Raw genomic sequence first — 18,851 nt, 5'->3', positions numbered from 1 at the left:
TTAACCAAAAGAATATGTTTTGATGATGACACATACATATGTACAAGTAATGACTGACATCTTAACATAAAACACACAAGGTCACTAATCCATACTTTATCTTGCAAACGACCAAGTCAAACATAGTTTAAAGAATGAAATTAAAAGTTTAGCTAAACACATGGTCGAGGTACGGTTGACCGCATAGTCAACCGTGAAACCCCAAACTGAATTGCAACGCAGTTTTGTGAAAACAAGTTGCACGGTCGCCACCACGGTCAACCGCAGTGCGACCGCAATTTTCTCTGTTACCGTTTTTGATCAAATAAAGTTTGACTAGTTCCCGACATCTATAATTCATGAAACCTTTCTCAACATGCTTAGAATAGATGCCTTCTCCATACTCAATTGAGTTTTGATCATAAAAACACTAATTGTGATTAATTACGCCTAATAACACTTTAATGACAAATTAATCAAGATTAGGCATAACACATAAGTGTTAATCAACAACTTGTGATCTTAATTCTTATCTAGATATTCTTAGTATGATCATCAAGTACCAACACACTTAAGCCAATGTCACTAGAACAATAATTGTTATTAGAAATGACTTAGTGATTAATTAAGGCTAAATGAGGAACAATGCTCTCAAGGTTAACTAGTAATGACTTGTAATCCTAAAACACACTTAGATACATTTAGGATGGTCACCAAGTTCCAACTAGAGATTTCTCTTTCCTTGTGCATGTGTTGGACATTAATGTGTGCTTACACATTAATCAAGCAATATGTTATATTGCACTTAAACTTGTTAAAGTTTGAATTATAAGTTGTGCAAGTATCTATATGATTGATCCTAGAATAACTATCTCTTGCTATGTGAGTATTACTTGCTACTTGCCAATATGATTAATACTCATAAACTTGTCAACTTGATTAATATGTTTGCTATGTGCTCACTAGTTAGGATTCAAGTAACTAACCTACTCTAATAGATTAAGTATAAAAAAAAATCCTTAAAATAAATGATTTTTTTAATAAAATAAATAAATAAATAAATAAATTACTTTTTAATTAAAAATTGTAATGGAAAACTACTTTTATTATTTTATTTTGTGCATTATCCCATGACCTAACATTTAATACTTTTGAATTTTAAAATCCCATTAAAAATTAAAATATTTCTTTTTCTTTTAATTATTTTAGTCTTTTTACCTAATTTTTTCAAGTATAAATACCCCTCATTTCCCATTCAAACTCACACCAAAATTTCTCTCATTCTCTCTTTGAAGAATTACTACTAGTAAGTATTCTTTTCTTACTTTTTACTTTTTACTTTTTACTTGTTACTTTTTACTTTTTACTTTTTACTATTTACTTTGGTTTATTATTTTTTTACCGAAACATGTAAATAATGTTATAAATTATATGCAATTAAAATTAAAATAAATAACATGTTATAATTAGTAATATATGTTACTAAAAATTATAAAAGTATTTTTATGAATTAATATATAGGAGTTATAATTAAAATCGAATTAATGAATATATATGTATATACGCACCTAACGTGAAGGTTATAATTAAAGATAGCGTACAAAGACTACAAACATCACCGCTACTTGTGGCCTAGGGTGATCCTTGTTACCATTATGGGACGCTTGTGGATCTCGAATGCCAAGACTTAGATTCTGGTCAAGAGATCCTGGGCCGCTCGGTAACAATAGATCATTCGAGTGACTTGCATGTTAGCGACGAAGTTTGGGCGAGATTGTACAACATCTTTGTTAAGAATTATAACCCCAACATTCTTAAACTAGAAGCTTACTATAAGTGGAAGTTTTTCATAAATAGTAGGTTTCCAAAAATAGAAACTTTTGAGAAATAGAAACTTTTCTCGAAAAACGTCACTGTCAATATAGTTGCTATATTAATAAACATACTTTATGTCAAGTTAGACATTAACTAATCAAACGTTATACCTCAGGGTTGATATCCGAATCACTTTCTTGCTTTACTTTCCTTCTTGCGTGGAATACTTCAACTGCTATTTAATGTGAGTTTCATATGATCCCTTTTACTCTTTACATTTTTGGGCTGAGAATACATGCGCAACTTTTATAACTGTTTTACATGTATCAACTATTAAACTGTGATATGTTGGGCTATTACCAGCAAGTCCCCAACTGACAAGTATAAATGATAACTTGTTACGGGGCAAACTTGAAAGTCTAGTCTAAATACAAGTACCAACTATTAAACTGTGATATGTTGGGCTATGACCAGCAAGTCCCCAACCGACAAGTATAAACGATAACTTGTTACGGGGCAAACTTGAAAGTCTAATCAAAATAACAATACCAACTGTTAAAACTATGCTATACCCGGCTATGTCTGACTAAGTCCCTACAGTGATATTTTTAATTACTGCGACATTCTTAATTATTGGGGATAGGCCTATCGGGAGTAACGTCCCCGATACATTTGACTAAGTCTTTGTATTACTTGATAATGAAATTAAACAACAAGGACAGAACAACTTGTCACGGGGCAAACAACGTTTAGTCTAAATATCACGCACTGGCATAACTTTTTGATCCTGCGGGAGATCAACTTGACTGGATCTGAGTGATCTACTTATGAAAACAAATCTTGTGGTCTAACACTATTACTGAAATCATTATTTATGACAAACCTATGAACTCACTCAACCTCGTGTTGACCTTTTAAGCATGTTTATTCTCAGGTACTTAAGTATTGCTTCTGCTGTATATCTACTGCTTTGATGATGATTGCTTGCTATGCTTGGAGTCTTCGTTACATATCATATCAATTAAAGACATATTTATCTTCCGCTGCAAAACTCAACAAAACGTGTCATGTAGAGTCGTTCTCGTTTATACAACTGTGATTTGATATAATTAGTCACAAATACCCCAGACCCTATTTGGAGGTGTGATATTAATTGAAACTAGGAAGTTAATGACATAGTGACTAGTCTTTAGAATTGAACCAAGAGCATTAAAGTGACTAACTAAGTCTTGACCAAACTGGGAATTCCCAAAATATCAATCAAGACACTTCTCCAAGAATGTTGGGTTTGCCACTTTTGGAATGATTAGTCACTTTCATGCATTAAGACCAAATCTCACACTCTTAATGCATATAGTACTTGTATAGGATGTTTGGTTTCTTTTGCAGGTGCTAGAAGGAGTAAAGGTACCAAAATGTGGTGTTCAAATTTGAGTCAAACGGCTATACAACGGATACCAAATTTGGACTGGAGCACGCATGGTCGTACCACGGTCGACCATGATGACAACCGTGTGTCAATGACTACTTTTTGAATCCCACTATAAAAGGCAAACATTTAAGAGCATTTGAAGCTGACCAAATCTCACACTCTTAATGAATATATATGTATATACGCACCTAACGTAAAGGTTATAATTAAAGATAGCGTACAAAGACTACAAACATCACCTCTACTTGTGGCCTAGGGTGATCCTTGTTACCATTATGGGACGCTTGTGGATCTCGAATGCCAAGACTTAGATTCTGGTCAAGAGATCCTGGGCCGCTCGGTAACAATAGATCATTCGAGTGACTTGCATGTTAGCGACGAAGTTTGGGCGAGATTGTACAACATCTTTGTTAAGAATTATAACCCGAACATTCTTAAACTAGAAGCTTACTATAAGTGGAAGTTTTTCATAAATAGTAGTTTTCCAAAAATAGAAACTTTTGAGAAATAGAAACTTTTCTCGAAAACCGTCACTGTCAATATAGTTGCTATATTAATAAACATACTTTATGTCAAGTTAGACATTAACTAATCAAACGTTATACCCCAGGGTTGATATCCGAATCACTTTCTTGCTTTACTTTCCTTCTTGCGTGGAATACTTCAACTGCTATTTAATGTGAGTTTCATATGATCCCTTTTACTCTTTACATTTTTGGGCTGAGAATACATGCGCAACTTTTATAACTGTTTTACACGTATCAACTATTAAACTGTGATATATTGGGCTATGACCAGCAAGTCCCCAACCGACAAGTATAAATAATAACTTGTTACGGGGCAAACATGAAAGTCTAGTCTAAATACAAGTACCAACTATTAAACTGTGATATGTTGGGCTATGACCAGCAAGTCCCCAACCGACAAGTATAAACGATAACTTGTTACGGGGCAAACTTGAAAGTCTAGTCTAAATATCAGTACCAACTGTTAAAACTATGCTATACCCGGCTATGTCCGACTAAGTCCCTACAGTGATATTTTTAATTACTGCGGCATTCTTAATTATTGGGGATAGGCCTATCGGGAGTAACGTCCTCGATACATTTGACTAAGTCTTTGTATTACTTGATAATGAAATTAAACGACAAGGACAGAACAACTTGTCACGGGGCAAACAACGTTTAGTCTAAATATCACACACTGGCATAACTTTTTGATCCTGCGGGAGATCAACTTGACTGGATCTGAGTGATCTACTTATGAAAACAAATCTTGTGGTCTAACACTATTACTGAAATCATTATTTATGACAAACCTATGAACTCACTCAACCTCGTGTTGACCTTTTTAAGCATGTTTATTCTCAGGTACTTAAGTATTGCTTCTGCTGTATATCTACTGCTTTGATGATGATTGCTTGCTATGCTTGGAGTCTTCGTTACATATCATATCAATTAAAGACATATTTATCTTCCACTGCAAAACTCAAAAAAACGTGTCATGTAGAGTCGTTCTCGTTTATTCAACTGTGATTTGATATAATTAGTCACAAATACCCCAGGCCCTATTTGAGGGTGTGATAGATTGGTATCAGAGCAGGTTGTTGTAGAGAACCAGGATTGCATTTTATGTGTGCCTTATACAATTAGGTACCTTAGCAATGTAGGACTACAACTTTCCTTGACCGTAGTGCCTTTACTTGTTGCCTTTAACTATTAAATGCTACACTATGCTTTAGAAACTTTACTTATCTTAGAATGCCGAGCCAACCTAAGAACTCTGCTCACTTTCCTAAGTATTATCTAATTACGCCACCTCATTTAAATGCGACACCATGATTTCTGAAATTCTTGACATTCCTATGTCATCTACCATGGTTTTGTGTATTACATATGTATTACATGAAATATTATCCATGATTTTTGAAACTCCTATAATTGTTACTATTCATACTCAAACGTATATAACTCTCTGTTATATCACGTACCTATATGCCTTATACCTTTATGCATCGGTTTGCGAACCGAAAAATGTCATTGGGTTATCACAGTATACGAATTGAAAGTCTTTAATCGAAAGATTATTAGATTACATACTTATCATTTTATAATCTCGACACGTCATACTGCCATTATTGGAGTATAGACAAATCATATCTTATCATATCTATCCCAATAAACTTTGTCTAACACTTTTCCTAAATTTCCTCCGTAAATTACGAAAATCCTTTTGCTATATATACGTATTCAAGGAGACAAATATATCATTTAGTATTCATTTCATATCAAACCCTATTCCAAACACATAATATGGATTTCTCACCCGATTCTTCAAATTCCTCTAGTTCCGAAGACAGCATGACGGGGACCCACCAACCGATCAACTACCATGATTTCTTCAGAAGATGGGGATGGGTTCGTGAAATAATCACCCTATGGAGAAACGAAGAAGGTACTCCTTATCATGAGCCAAACTTACCACCAAACATCGGAGTACTCGATCCGCTTACCGGCGAACCTGTTCGTAATACCGTTTACACTCTTTTCGAAAGGATTTTCCGCCTCGAAGGTCGACTCGATGTAGCCCAAGACAGTATTCGTCCTCTACACCCAAATTCTAATCAGATAGGATTACTAGAAGAAGTTAGAAGACTTCGAACTAAATATCAAGAATTGACAAACCTTACGGAGGAATGGGTAGAACAAATCCATAGACTCGAGCGTAAAGTAGAAACCCTGGAGGAAACGGTGCACGATTTGGAAGCTAGGCTCACACCTACTACCCAAGTACCACAAGCAACACCAGCAATACCACTAGTACCATCAGTACCACCAACATTACCAACACCACAAGAATTGTAAGCACCATCAGCATCACCACCAACAACATCAGCTTCATCAACAACAACATTCACATCCCACGCCTCAACATCACACTCAGTACCTCAAACATCAACATCATATGCCCATATATACCAAGGAATATTAGTAATAATGAGTTAAGATGTATTGACTCATTCTTCGCGAAGAATTATATATGTATACCTTATATATATATGATTTGGAACAATAATAAATCTTGTCGTACTAAGCAATTACATGTGAATCTCAACTAGTATGTACTACTTGGTTAATTCATATCACTAATATGCTATGATGTACACCCTTCGTTAATGACTTAACAATTGTTAATCACTGCTTCAACACAATAAACTCCATTTCATAATAAATCAAGTGTAACGATGAATGTATTGATTCATAACTTCATTAGTGAAATATTTTGCGACAATTATGAAATCTCTAAAGGTTTTGGAGATTATTCATTCTCGTTTCAACCGTAAATCAAATGAGTTTAATATTATATTAAATCCATGATTACATTTGAAGGAAAATATATATGTATGTATATTTTCATAAAGACTGTAATTAAAACTCTTTTGTACAAACTGTTAATTGTGAAAATATTTTAACGGGTAGTAATACCCTAGAAATATTTATATCTCACATTAATATATTACATTTTACATTTTTCAATTCTGATTCTCATGATTTGTATTCATTCATATTCTATGATGAATTATCATATCAAACCACTGAAATTATCATTCACTACTTTTAAAATCAATAACGCCTATTCGTTAACCATTAGATCCGTTGACAATTACAATCAACGTTTAATCATCTAAAAATAAAATTTCTTGAAACCGTTGATAACCGAAGTTTCGAATATGACTGCATTAAATGCATAGGAAACAGCAAAATTGTAGAAGGTCTTAAGGGCCAAAAGTTTGATGATAAAGAATGGTATAAGCTCAAATTTGGAACTGGAAAACAGATTGAGCAAACTATGAAGGAGGCTGTGGACAAATCACAAAGATTAAATCTGCCTTTAAAGAATCTAAACGATTCAGTATCTGCTAAAGTCATCAACGAATACCTTGCCCCTGACTCTAAACCTTTACAGAAAAATCTTCTTTATCATCCTTCGATCTTAGAAATTCTAAGATATCACCGTATTTTTCTTTATATATATCCTCTATATTTCTGAAAATATCTTTATGACGATTCTTGTCCACAATTAATTATCTCTTTGCGATAACTTTATCACATCATAAAGGAAACTGTTTTAGTTTATATATTCAAGTTTAAATTATAAATGTTTTGAAGAATTGTTGGGAATTGAAGCATGAGTTAGTATAATATAATGACGTCAGGCCAACGTGATTATATTACAGTAAGTCGTGCTAAATTTTTAATGGAAGATGATGATTCATAGACTTTATAATCATCATTTGCCATGTTACATGACTCTTACATTCTATTTAAACTCTAAACATATCAAGAAAATATTTTTCTTGATGATTCGGTCTTTTTCGGATATTCTGGTAATTTGACAAATCAAATCGTGCTATTACCTTTCCTTTTGCTTTGTATATTATGAACATTCGAAACTTCATACCTACAAATTCTGGATCATTACTCGCTTTACTTAGAGTCGAGAGGAGAATAAAAAGGCAAAGAGCTCCGACATATAAGGGAAAATATAAAGCCCGATAATAACATCGAAATTACAAACCGTGTATATCAATGCGTATAGCAATATAAAGACACGGGAGAACTAAAAACACAATAAATCCTAGAGCATAATAGAAGTAAACAGACTCCTCTGGTGGGAGTTGGAAAAGAAGGAAGATTGTGGCAATAACCAATATAAGGTCAAGAACAAGAACTGGATTGAGCATATTACAAATCTTTTGGAAGTATGGATTGAGGAAGAAAGTATAGAAGTGGTGAAGATAATGAAACGGAAGAAGCTAATTTATAGCGAAATTCCAGACACAACAATCGAGGCAATTCACAGCATTTAATTAAAGAAAATCAACTTTAGCTATGTCAAAAGTTAAGACGAATATTTAATTTCCTCATTTCAATCTTTTACGATAGCTTCGTTTATACTCTTTCTATAATCGAATTACTTTATCCATATTATTAAATGTCGATAAAACTCTAATTTTCAACTCATATTCATCATTCTTGTTGTAAAGAATGACGATCTCTATCAAATTTCATGACTATGATTTTCATGAACTCTTCTCTGTTTTATCTACCCTAATATTGTGGCATAAACGCTCAAGGTTTAAATAAGCTCACTATTATTCATCACACATTTCATGTATATTGAAATGCTTGTATAACGTCATCATCTCTTTCTGAGGAAAACCTAATCAATGACACTCTTGTTAAATCCTTTAGGTAACCTCCGCATTAATAATAAAATGCACTTCGTAGAATTTATGGATCGTAAGATTTAAACGCTAGAAACAAAACAATATCCTATTAGTTGGAATTCACGAAAGGCCCCGAGCATACCTGAGAACGTGAAGACCAAATAAAACGAAAATATCCTCACCTGTTTACAAACAACGCCGACTGATGGCAACAACTAAATTTCGGGACGAAATTTCTATTAACAGGGGGATACTGTGACAACCTGTAAATTTTCGGCAAAATTTAAACAAAAATTTTTATATGATTTCATTTAACCTCGACTAATTCCGACGATTCACGAACAATTATTTATAAATAATTACGCATTAATTTGATATATTAATATTATTATTATTAATATCCTTTTTAAACAAGATATCAATAATTAATATCTTTATTATCAGTATTGTTATTATGAATAAAAAAAATATTGACAAATATTCTTGGAAAAGTAGTAAATCAATTTGTTTATTTAAAAAAAAATATATAAAAAAATCCTTAAAATAAATGATTTTTTTAATAAAATAAATAAATAAATAAATAAATAAATAAATTACTTTTTAATTAAAAATTGTAATGGAAAACTACTTTTATTATTTTATTTTGTGCATTATCCCATGACCTAACATTTAATACTTTTGAATTTTAAAATCCCATTAAAAATTAAAATATTTATTTTTCTTTTAATTATTTTATTCTTTTTACCTAATTTTTTCAAGTATAAATACCCCTCATTTTCCATTCAAACTCACACCAAAATTTCTCTCATTCTCTCTTTGAAGAATTACTACTAGTAAGTATTCTTTTCTTACTTTTTACTTTTTACTTTTTACTTTTTACTTTTTACTATTTACTTTGGTTTATTATTTTTTTATCGAAACATGTAAATAATGTTATAAATTATATGCAATTAAAATTAAAATAAATAACATGTTATAATTAGTAATATATGTTACTAAAAATTATAAAAGTATTTTTATGAATTAATATATAGGAGTTATAATTAAAATCGAATTAATGAATATATATGTATATACGCACCTAACGTGAAGGTTATAATTAAAGATAGCGTACAAAGACTACAAACATCACCGCTACTTGTGGCCTAGGGTGATCCTTGTTACCATTATGGGACGCTTGTGGATCTCGAATGCCAAGACTTAGATTCTGGTCAAGAGATCCTGGGCCGCTCGGTAACAATAGATCATTCGAGTGACTTGCATGTTAGCGACGAAGTTTGGGCGAGATTGTACAACATCTTTGTTAAGAATTAAAACCCGAACATTCTTAAACTAGAAGCTTACTATAAGTGGAAGTTTTTCATAAATAGTAGGTTTCCAAAAATAGAAACTTTTGAGAAATAGAAACTTTTCTCGAAAACCGTCACTGTCAATATAGTTGCTATATTAATAAACATACTTTATGTCAAGTTAGACATTAACTAATCAAACGTTATACCTCAGGGTTGATATCCGAATCACTTTCTTGCTTTACTTTCCTTCTTGCGTGGAATACTTCAACTGCTATTTAATGTGAGTTTCATATGATCCCTTTTACTCTTTACATTTTTGGGCTGAGAATACATGCGCAACTTTTATAACTGTTTTACATGTATCAACTATTAAACTGTGATATGTTGGGCTATTACCAGCAAGTCCCCAACCGACAAGTATAAATGATAACTTGTTACGGGGCAAACTTGAAAGTCTAGTCTAAATACAAGTACCAACTATTAAACTGTGATATGTTGGGCTATGACCAGCAAGTCCCCAACCGACAAGTATAAACGATAACTTGTTACGGGGCAAACTTGAAAGTCTAATCAAAATAACAATACCAACTGTTAAAACTATGCTATACCCGGCTATGTCTGACTAAGTCCCTACAGTGATATTTTTAATTACTGCGACATTCTTAATTATTGGGGATAGGCCTATCGGGAGTAACGTCCCCGATACATTTGACTAAGTCTTTGTATTACTTGATAATGAAATTAAACGACAAGGACAGAACAACTTGTCACGGGGCAAACAACGTTTAGTCTAAATATCACGCACTGGCATAACTTTTTGATCCTGCGGGAGATCAACTTGACTGGATCTGAGTGATCTACTTATGAAAACAAATCTTGTGGTCTAACACTATTACTGAAATCATTATTTATGACAAACCTATGAACTCACTCAACCTCGTGTTGACCTTTTTAAGCATGTTTATTCTCAGGTACTTAAGTATTGCTTCTGCTGTATATCTACTGCTTTGATGATGATTGCTTGCTATGCTTGGAGTCTTCGTTACATATCATATCAATTAAAGACATATTTATCTTCCGCTGCAAAACTCAACAAAACGTGTCATGTAGAGTCGTTCTCGTTTATACAACTGTGATTTGATATAATTAGTCACAAATACCCCAGACCCTATTTGGAGGTGTGATATTAATTGAAACTAGGAAGTTAATGACATAGTGACTAGTCTTTAGAATTGAACCAAGAGCATTAAAGTGACTAACTAAGTCTTGACCAAACTGGGAATTCCCAAAATATCAATCAAGACACTTCTCCAAGAATGTTGGGTTTGCCACTTTTGGAATGATTAGTCACTTTCATGCATTAAGACCAAATCTCACACTCTTAATGCATATAGTACTTGTATAGGATGCTTGGTTTCTTTTGCAGGTGCTAGAAGGAGTAAAGGTACCAAAATGTGGTGTTCAAATTTGAGTCAAACGGCTATACAACGGATACCAAATTTGGACTGGAGCACGCATGGTCGTACCATGGTCGACCATGATGACAACCGTGTGTCAATGACTACTTTTTGAATCCCACTATAAAAGGCAAACATTTAAGAGCATTTGAAGCTGACCCTCTTGCATATCTCAAAGGCTTATTTCCAGTGATCACAAGTGCATCAATTACTACTCAAATGTGATCAAGCAAGAGAAGATTCTATGATCTTATAGATATAGAATTGGGTTGTTGTATACTTACTAATCAAAATCATTTATCTTATGAGTTTACTTAATGTAATGTATGTCCTAGTTTTGTCTTAGGATCATCATTGCAAAGTGTATGAGTTTTGTAACTTTAATTAGTAGAAGCATAGGCTAGCTTAGTGATCTACTTCCTTAAAGGGACTTAGGAAGTCGATTAATCTTATTTGGAGATTAATACTTGTCCAAGGTGAAGACAAGTTGATCTAGGTTGGAGTTGATCTTTCAAAGGGATGGAAAGATTAGGTTTGTTGTCTACCAAAGAAGTTGAAGACTTGTAAATCGGATCTCCGCCGGGTTTGGAGAAAAGTGCTTAGTGAAGCAACAAATCCCGATTAGTGTAATCGGGGAGTGGATTAAGGTGGATTAGTTAACATCCACCCGAACCACTATAAATCCTTGTGTCTATGTTCTTTACATTACTTCATTTACCATTTTGAACATATACACTACACACATCAAGTTTGAGTTGAGTTGGTTGATCAAAGTTAAATCCAATTTGGTGATCAATCTAAAAAGTGTTAAAAACGTATTAAGTAACTATTCACCCCCCCCTCTAGTTACTTACAAGCAAGTCAATTCAAAAAATTAACAATTTATATAACAAGACCAAGTCGTTGGAACGTAAGACAAGGGTCGTAATCTGTATCATTCAAGAAAACGTCAAGGGTAAATCAAAGAATACATTTGCAAGTCTTTTGAATTGCCTCCCCCACCTCGTCGTCATCACTACCATCTTGTAACCTAAACACACATACATTCTCGATCGTTTTCTTTTCCTTACGTCTCACTTTGGCCCCAACTTTAGGACCAATCTTCTTCGTCCCTACCCAACGAAATTTTCTAGCATGGACATGCCAACCCCTGCAAAAACATTTACACTTCGTATCCACACAAATACAAAACTTTTGACATGCACTATTACTGGTAGCTACATTGGCCAAATTATCAAGAAGAACACTAGTCGAACTATTACAAGCCATAGGTTTCAAAACTTCTTCAAATCGTCTTTTATTATTCTTAGGACCAAAACCCACAACATTAAGAGCATTATCAATATCATCCAAATGAACTGAGTATGATGCGTCCAAATTCCTGTCACCCCCACAAGTAGGTTCACCCATGTTTTTAAAAGTATCACCACCCACCGTCTTATTCGCACCACCGACTTCCACCACAATCTCAACATTGACCTCAGTTGAGTTAAAACACCAAAAAGCCATCACGACCGGTTCCACTACACCATTATCGTCATCCACTCCAATCTTCCTAGTATATGTACCATCACATTCTCTGAACCAGTAGCTGCAACATTAATCGAAGTTGCACCATCATCCACCGCCGGAAATGAACCAAACCTAAGTGTCCGATAGACATTCTAAACCACCTCCGTTGAAAAAACGATCCTCACCAATCAACCGAAAATCCGCAGAAGCTCCCACTTCGTTAATCCAAATTTGAATCGATGGACCACCTTCATCTTATAACTTTGCAATCACTAAGTCATTTATCTGTTTCATGCATCGAGATTTTATAAACGCAAAAGCGAACCTATGTTACCTTGATGCGTGGATGAATTGGCCACGGATAAAACCTCACCAAACATTCCGACAACTTCTTGAGATTTTGAGCAGAGAAAAATTTTGCTGGAACACCCTTAATTTGAATCCAAACAAATCGGGAAAAGATCTAAGCAGATTCATCAAAAGGTGAAACCAACACAAACTCCTTCACCTCCGCCAATAACCTGCAAAAACCTTCATAATCCGAGCAAAAAACTACAAAACCAAAATTATCTTACAGATGTGTGTGATCGAAACATTGTGTCAAATCAAGAAAACCTTCACCTTACTCAGTTACTCTCATTAAAGGGTATATGATCCACAATCATAATACTCAACTTCAAACAAACCGCAAACTTAACATTCGGTGACAGAATGCAGCTAGGAGACTTATTTAGGACAGTTTTTACCCGATCGGAGTTCGCACCGACCCGAGATCGTGATGGCCAACCCACGGAATGGGCCTTCCAAACACCCAAGAACCATCAAGCACCTTCACAGCTTTGGCAGCACTAGACGCATCCATGAATGAAACGAAAGCATGACTTCTTGAATTTCAATGTTTGATTTCGGAAATCAAACCAACCTTACCAAAGACACTCTTAATCATGTGTCTAGTGATCTCTTTCTCCAACCTTCCTGTGAAAACCGTTGTACCCTGTGATTCAATATCAGGAGTGCTCTCCACCACCAGAGATTTGGCCGGAAAAAATTCGTCCTGAGTATCACCAACCTTGTCACTGGAAACCGCACCATCTTTTGGGATACCGATGGGTGTTCGAACGGAGACATGGATCGTTGAATTTTTGACAGGTTCAAAGTTAGCCGTCAATGACAGGAAATCGAAAAAGAAAATAGATGAACTCATACTTACGTATAGACTCTGGTAAATGTAAAATAAACTAGTTGAAAAAAGTGGACTTAAATGAACAATTATTGAAGAAATTAAATGTGAAGATTAATAAGTGAAATGATTGTTATATTACAATATTATTAATTATTAATTATTAATTATTAACTATTACGTATTATAATAATATTATTCTATACCCTCACCCTCGCACATCTCATCTCATTGTATGTATATAACCTATGTGCATATTATTATTGCTATGATGAATGATGAATGATGAATGGTATAAACAAACAAATGTAATCTAGAAAAGGTGTCACTTTCCATATCACCATATCTATTAAATCTATATCACCACCACCTTCCATTCATTCATTTCATATATTCCCACATTTTCTTCATCCATTATAAATTATAATTTCCCTCCAATCAAAACTCATTTCTCTAATTACATCATCAATTCATGAATCCGGCCACAAACCCATCAATTAAATTAAATGACAAAGCTTTTTAGATCCAAATCTTGCGGCGGACCTCCACCACCCACCGCCACATTCTTCCAACCATCGTTCCCAAACCAATACGACGGCGCTGTCGAAGAACACGTTGACTCATTCTACAACAACTATACGTACTTCCAAGACAACCCAATAACTACTCCTTTCATTAGTCCTAATCGTCATAATAATGATCAACCACAAAATTCTAATTTTACAGTTTTGGCCCTTTTGTTGACGGCGTTACGTAAGTCACTTGTCACGTGCGTCGTCGATGATTCCGATGATGTTTCGTCCGTCACTTCTTCTTTAGATATTGGTTGTCCCACGGACGTTCAGCATGTTTCTCATGTTACGTTTGACCGGTTCGACGGTTTTTTAGGATTGCCGGTTGAGCTCCAACCGGATGTCCCACGCAAGCCACCAAGTGCAAGGTGCATTTTTACTTTTTTACCCTTGATTTATTGTTTTGTTTTTGTGTTTATTTTTTTTTTCCCCTGGATCTGGGTATTATTGTAGCATTGAATATTGAATAGTGGGACATGGTTGAGGGAAAAAATTGCTCTTTATTTCAGGTGGGTAATTAAGTATTATTGTCTCTACTTACTACGTTACTTGTTATCAGGGGATTTGTTTTTTATACATACATTACATAACATTTAAAATTTATTTAATATTTAATAGAAGTTGATTTTTACTAAAAAAGAAAAAGAAAAAGAAAAAATTAAAGTTTATTGATACAAATAACAGGTACGAACATTCTGTTAGAATGCAAATTATAAGTGATTAGTCATGTATGTATCATTTTATTAACGTGTAGCGATATCATAAGTTATATGTACAATTCAATAGAAGTTTATCATTTTTTAGAAAGATCAACAACCTTGCACTAATTAAACCACAAATTATATGGATATCACATGTTGAACCTTATTAGTGTGATTTTTTTATAAAGTATATCATTTAAATTGTATAGAACACTATTAAAGTTTAAAAATAGTATCTCATATATTTTTCGAATTAATGGTAATGGTATTACAAGTAAATAACCATTTTTAGAAGTTTTTCTACAAAATAGCACTCAAATTGTATAGTACACCTTTAAGTTATGATCCTAGCATTTGTCCCTATAATTATTCCTCCTAATTATTATCGTACTCAATCAAATATTGACACTTGATTACAAATGGAGTATATGATTAGGAGGATAGATAATATAATTAAGCAGGAGAAAATGTCATTTTTCTATATACATTTGCCTCACACGAGGGTTGAACACTTGAAGTTACAATTATCTTGTTTAAAGGTATAATTTGTATTCATGTATAAAAGTGATTTTTTTTTAAAATTCACGCTAGTTCAATTATCTTGTTTTGTTGGATATATTCATTGCTTTTTTGCTTTAAAGATACCTTTTTAGTACTTGCAAAGGAAGAAAAGAACAGACTTTACAGATGTGAAATGATTCTTGCTTATGTCAAGTACATAGTTATATTCTTAGAGTTTCTTTACAAGTGACATCTTTTTGTTCATTAAGTATGAGATACTAAATTACTAATCTCTTATAGTCTTATTGTAATTAAGCATTTAATCTCACTTGAAACAGTATACGCGTGTTTGGAGTATCAGTGGAGTCAATGCAATGTTCATACGACGACAGAGGGAATAGTGTGCCGACTTTACTCTTAATGATGCAAAAGCGTTTATATGAAGGGGGTGGTCTTCAAGTAAATCCTAGTTTAGGACTTAGCATAACTTTAAATCGTTTGTTGTGTCGACCTTGTGCTAATTAAGGTTAATCCGTTTTTTGTTTGGTTAAAGGCAGAAGGCATATTTCGAATAAACGCTGAAAACAGTCAAGAAGAGGATGTTAGGAAACAACTTAATAAAGGGTTTGTTCCCAATGGATTAGATGTTCATTGTTTGGCTGGCCTGATTAAGGTACTATAATGTTGTGAGCGTTCATTCACAGTAAAAAGTGTGAATATAAGTTAGAAGCGTGCAATATGGCGTCAAAATTTTGATGCGTGAAAAAATATGGCGTCAAAATTTTTAAGTGTTATTAACTTTTTGACAATTTTAAATGTCATTGGGTTTTTCTTTTTAACGCTTTTAAGTGTCGAAAATTTTGTGAAATTCATGTGTCAAAAACATGTTAAGTTATTCACTTATTCACATTAGTATCAAAAAATGAAACTTGTATTTTTGTGTATGTTCCCATATTTATATAAGTACTAATTAATTGAGTGATTTTATTGTTTGAATGCAGGCATGGTTTAGAGAACTTCCTACAGGTGTTCTTGATTCATTGACCCCAGAGCAAGTCATGCATTGCAACACAGAAAACGAATGTAGTCATCTTGTGACATCACTTCCTCAAACAGAGGCTGCTCTTCTTGACTGGACAATCAATTTAATGGCAGATGTTGTCGAATATGAACCACAAAACAAAATGAACGCTCGCAACATTGCAATGGTCTTTGCCCCCAACATGACTCAGGTCCATCTAACATATTTATTTCTTTTCACTCACGATAACATTTCTGTAACAAATGATCTTAAGGGTGCGTTTGACTGTCCCTTAATTAAATGGTTCATCATTGAATGACGAACCATTTAGCATTCCGTACGTTTGTTTGTGACATGAACCGTTAACCATTCAGAGTTGAAATACTCTCTTAACCATTCAGCACCTCCATTTCCTTCAATATACCTCTTTAACTTATATGCAGAACACTTATCAAAGAATTAATATTCTTTTTTATTCATTTACAAGGTTAACAAATCGATTTTACATCATTCATATAGTATATTCAAAATGAATATCAAACAGCTTATTATCATTCAAAATCAAGTTGAATCTGAGCCTTTCAATCATTCGAATTTTGAACCACTAAGCGCTTAATCATTTTGTTTTATCAAACGCACCTTAATATTGAAAATGTGTAAATGCAGATGGCGGATCCTTTGACTGCGTTGATTCATGCAGTTCAAGTCATGAACTTTCTCAAAACACTTGTAATAAAAACTCTACGTGAAAGAGAAGAATTGTTTCAAGTGAGTCCTTCATGTGAAGATAAAACCAAGTTAGAGCGTCCCAATTTGTTAAATAGAATTGAAAGCGATAACGAAGAGAAATTTTGGAGTTTCCCAAGAAAGAGTGGATCCATTATAGAATGTGAATTCGTATCAGCGAAGACCTCACCTCTAAACCATCATTCGAAACATGGTACTGAAGAGGTGGCAGCAGAGGGGATATTCGAAAAATTAAAGTTGAGAAAGGGAGTAAAGAAGTTATGCAGACACCCTGTGTTTCAGTTGAGTAAGAGCGGTAAAAAGTATCGAAGTGCCATTGTAGATACTTAACTAGAAGTAGTTATATTGATGACCTTTTCGCTAATTTTATTTTTATTTTTTGTTATGTTATTGGCGGCGTTATTGGGTAATAACATATGCAGATTAAGGTACAGTTTGGTTTGATTAATAATGTAGTGCAGTAGTATTTGAAGTTTGTAATGTGGTGTTTGTGCTAAGTACTAATTCAAGACGTTGTAGGGTTGTAGGTAGTAAGTGTATACTGTACAATGTTTTCTTATAAATCTGGTTCTGTTTGGAGTGAATTTAGATTGTATGTTCACAAGTTGAGATGAAATGTAAGTTCTAAAAATTACAGTTGCTTTTCATTATGTCATAAACTGACCTTTAGTTATCAAACTCTTTGTTGGAGCTATTTGGATCTTCGAATCGATGTTCTAGCGAATCGTTGACTTTCGGGTATCGATTTAGTCGAACCGGATCGTATAGATCGGATTAGATCGATGCCTAGAGTCGTTATTCGACTTGGTGGGTTTTTGGATCAGCTGGAGATGGAGAGAAACCACCGGAAGCTATTTAGGGTTAACTGGATGATTAGCCTCAAATGATAAACGTTAAAATCTATTTATACTCATTTGGGCCTTTATCGAACTTGGGCCTTTTATGCACCAACATATTCCCCCAGGACCTAGTTCGATCAACATTCCTTCTTAACTCGGACTTGTACACCATCAACCTCCCTTGAGGATCAACATACTCCCCCTCAGATGTCGCGTTACTTTCAGTTTCACTAGATTTCCCTTTATGCACCGATAAACTCCTCTAATATGGCACATACTTTCTCTCTTCATCTTTATCCTTGTTATATTCCAATGATAATCGCAAGTCGATAAAATTATCTGGAAATACTATATGTTGAACCTTTGAGTAAAATCTCTTTAGATACTCGAAGAGTATTACTCAGCAATCTTCAAAGCTCACCAGTCATCAGATTAACCCTAACTTATGACTATTGTGATTTCAGGTTCTTCAATCTCTTCAAATCTTCTTAGAAGCAGCGGAATATTAAGATTTGACAATGTTTGGCCCATAAATAATCAGACGATTCTGATTACCCCACAATAACTTTTATT

The 18,851-nt window shown here is 33.8% G+C and overlaps 1 protein-coding gene across 1 annotated transcript; it reads left to right on the top strand.

The window, feature by feature from the left end:
• Positions 1-14,298: 14,298 nt before the first annotated feature.
• Positions 14,299-18,031, top strand: LOC139872579 (rho GTPase-activating protein 5-like). The gene is made up of 5 exons (XM_071860489.1): positions 14,299-14,837; positions 16,010-16,130; positions 16,225-16,344; positions 16,673-16,903; positions 17,359-18,031. Exons 1-5 carry the CDS (start codon positions 14,404-14,406, stop codon positions 17,767-17,769), a joined length of 1,317 nt encoding a protein of 438 aa, XP_071716590.1. The 5' UTR covers positions 14,299-14,403; the 3' UTR covers positions 17,770-18,031.
• Positions 18,032-18,851: the final 820 nt, after the last annotated feature.

Source organism: Rutidosis leptorrhynchoides, chromosome 1 (assembly GCF_046630445.1).
Source record: "Rutidosis leptorrhynchoides isolate AG116_Rl617_1_P2 chromosome 1, CSIRO_AGI_Rlap_v1, whole genome shotgun sequence".
Classification (NCBI taxonomy): domain Eukaryota; kingdom Viridiplantae; phylum Streptophyta; class Magnoliopsida; order Asterales; family Asteraceae; genus Rutidosis; species Rutidosis leptorrhynchoides.
Note: the sequence above shows the minus strand (reverse complement) of the source record. Positions and strands in the feature narration are given on the sequence as shown.

Coding starts and splice junctions, on each gene's coding strand:
- LOC139872579 (XM_071860489.1), top strand. CDS start 14,404: ATGACAAAGCTTTTTAGATCCAAATCTTGCGGCGGACCTCCACCACCC. Junction 14,838..16,009: donor CGCAAGCCACCAAGTGCAAG/GTGCATTTTTAC, acceptor CACTTGAAACAG/TATACGCGTGTTTGGAGTAT. Junction 16,345..16,672: donor GTTTGGCTGGCCTGATTAAG/GTACTATAATGT, acceptor GTTTGAATGCAG/GCATGGTTTAGAGAACTTCC.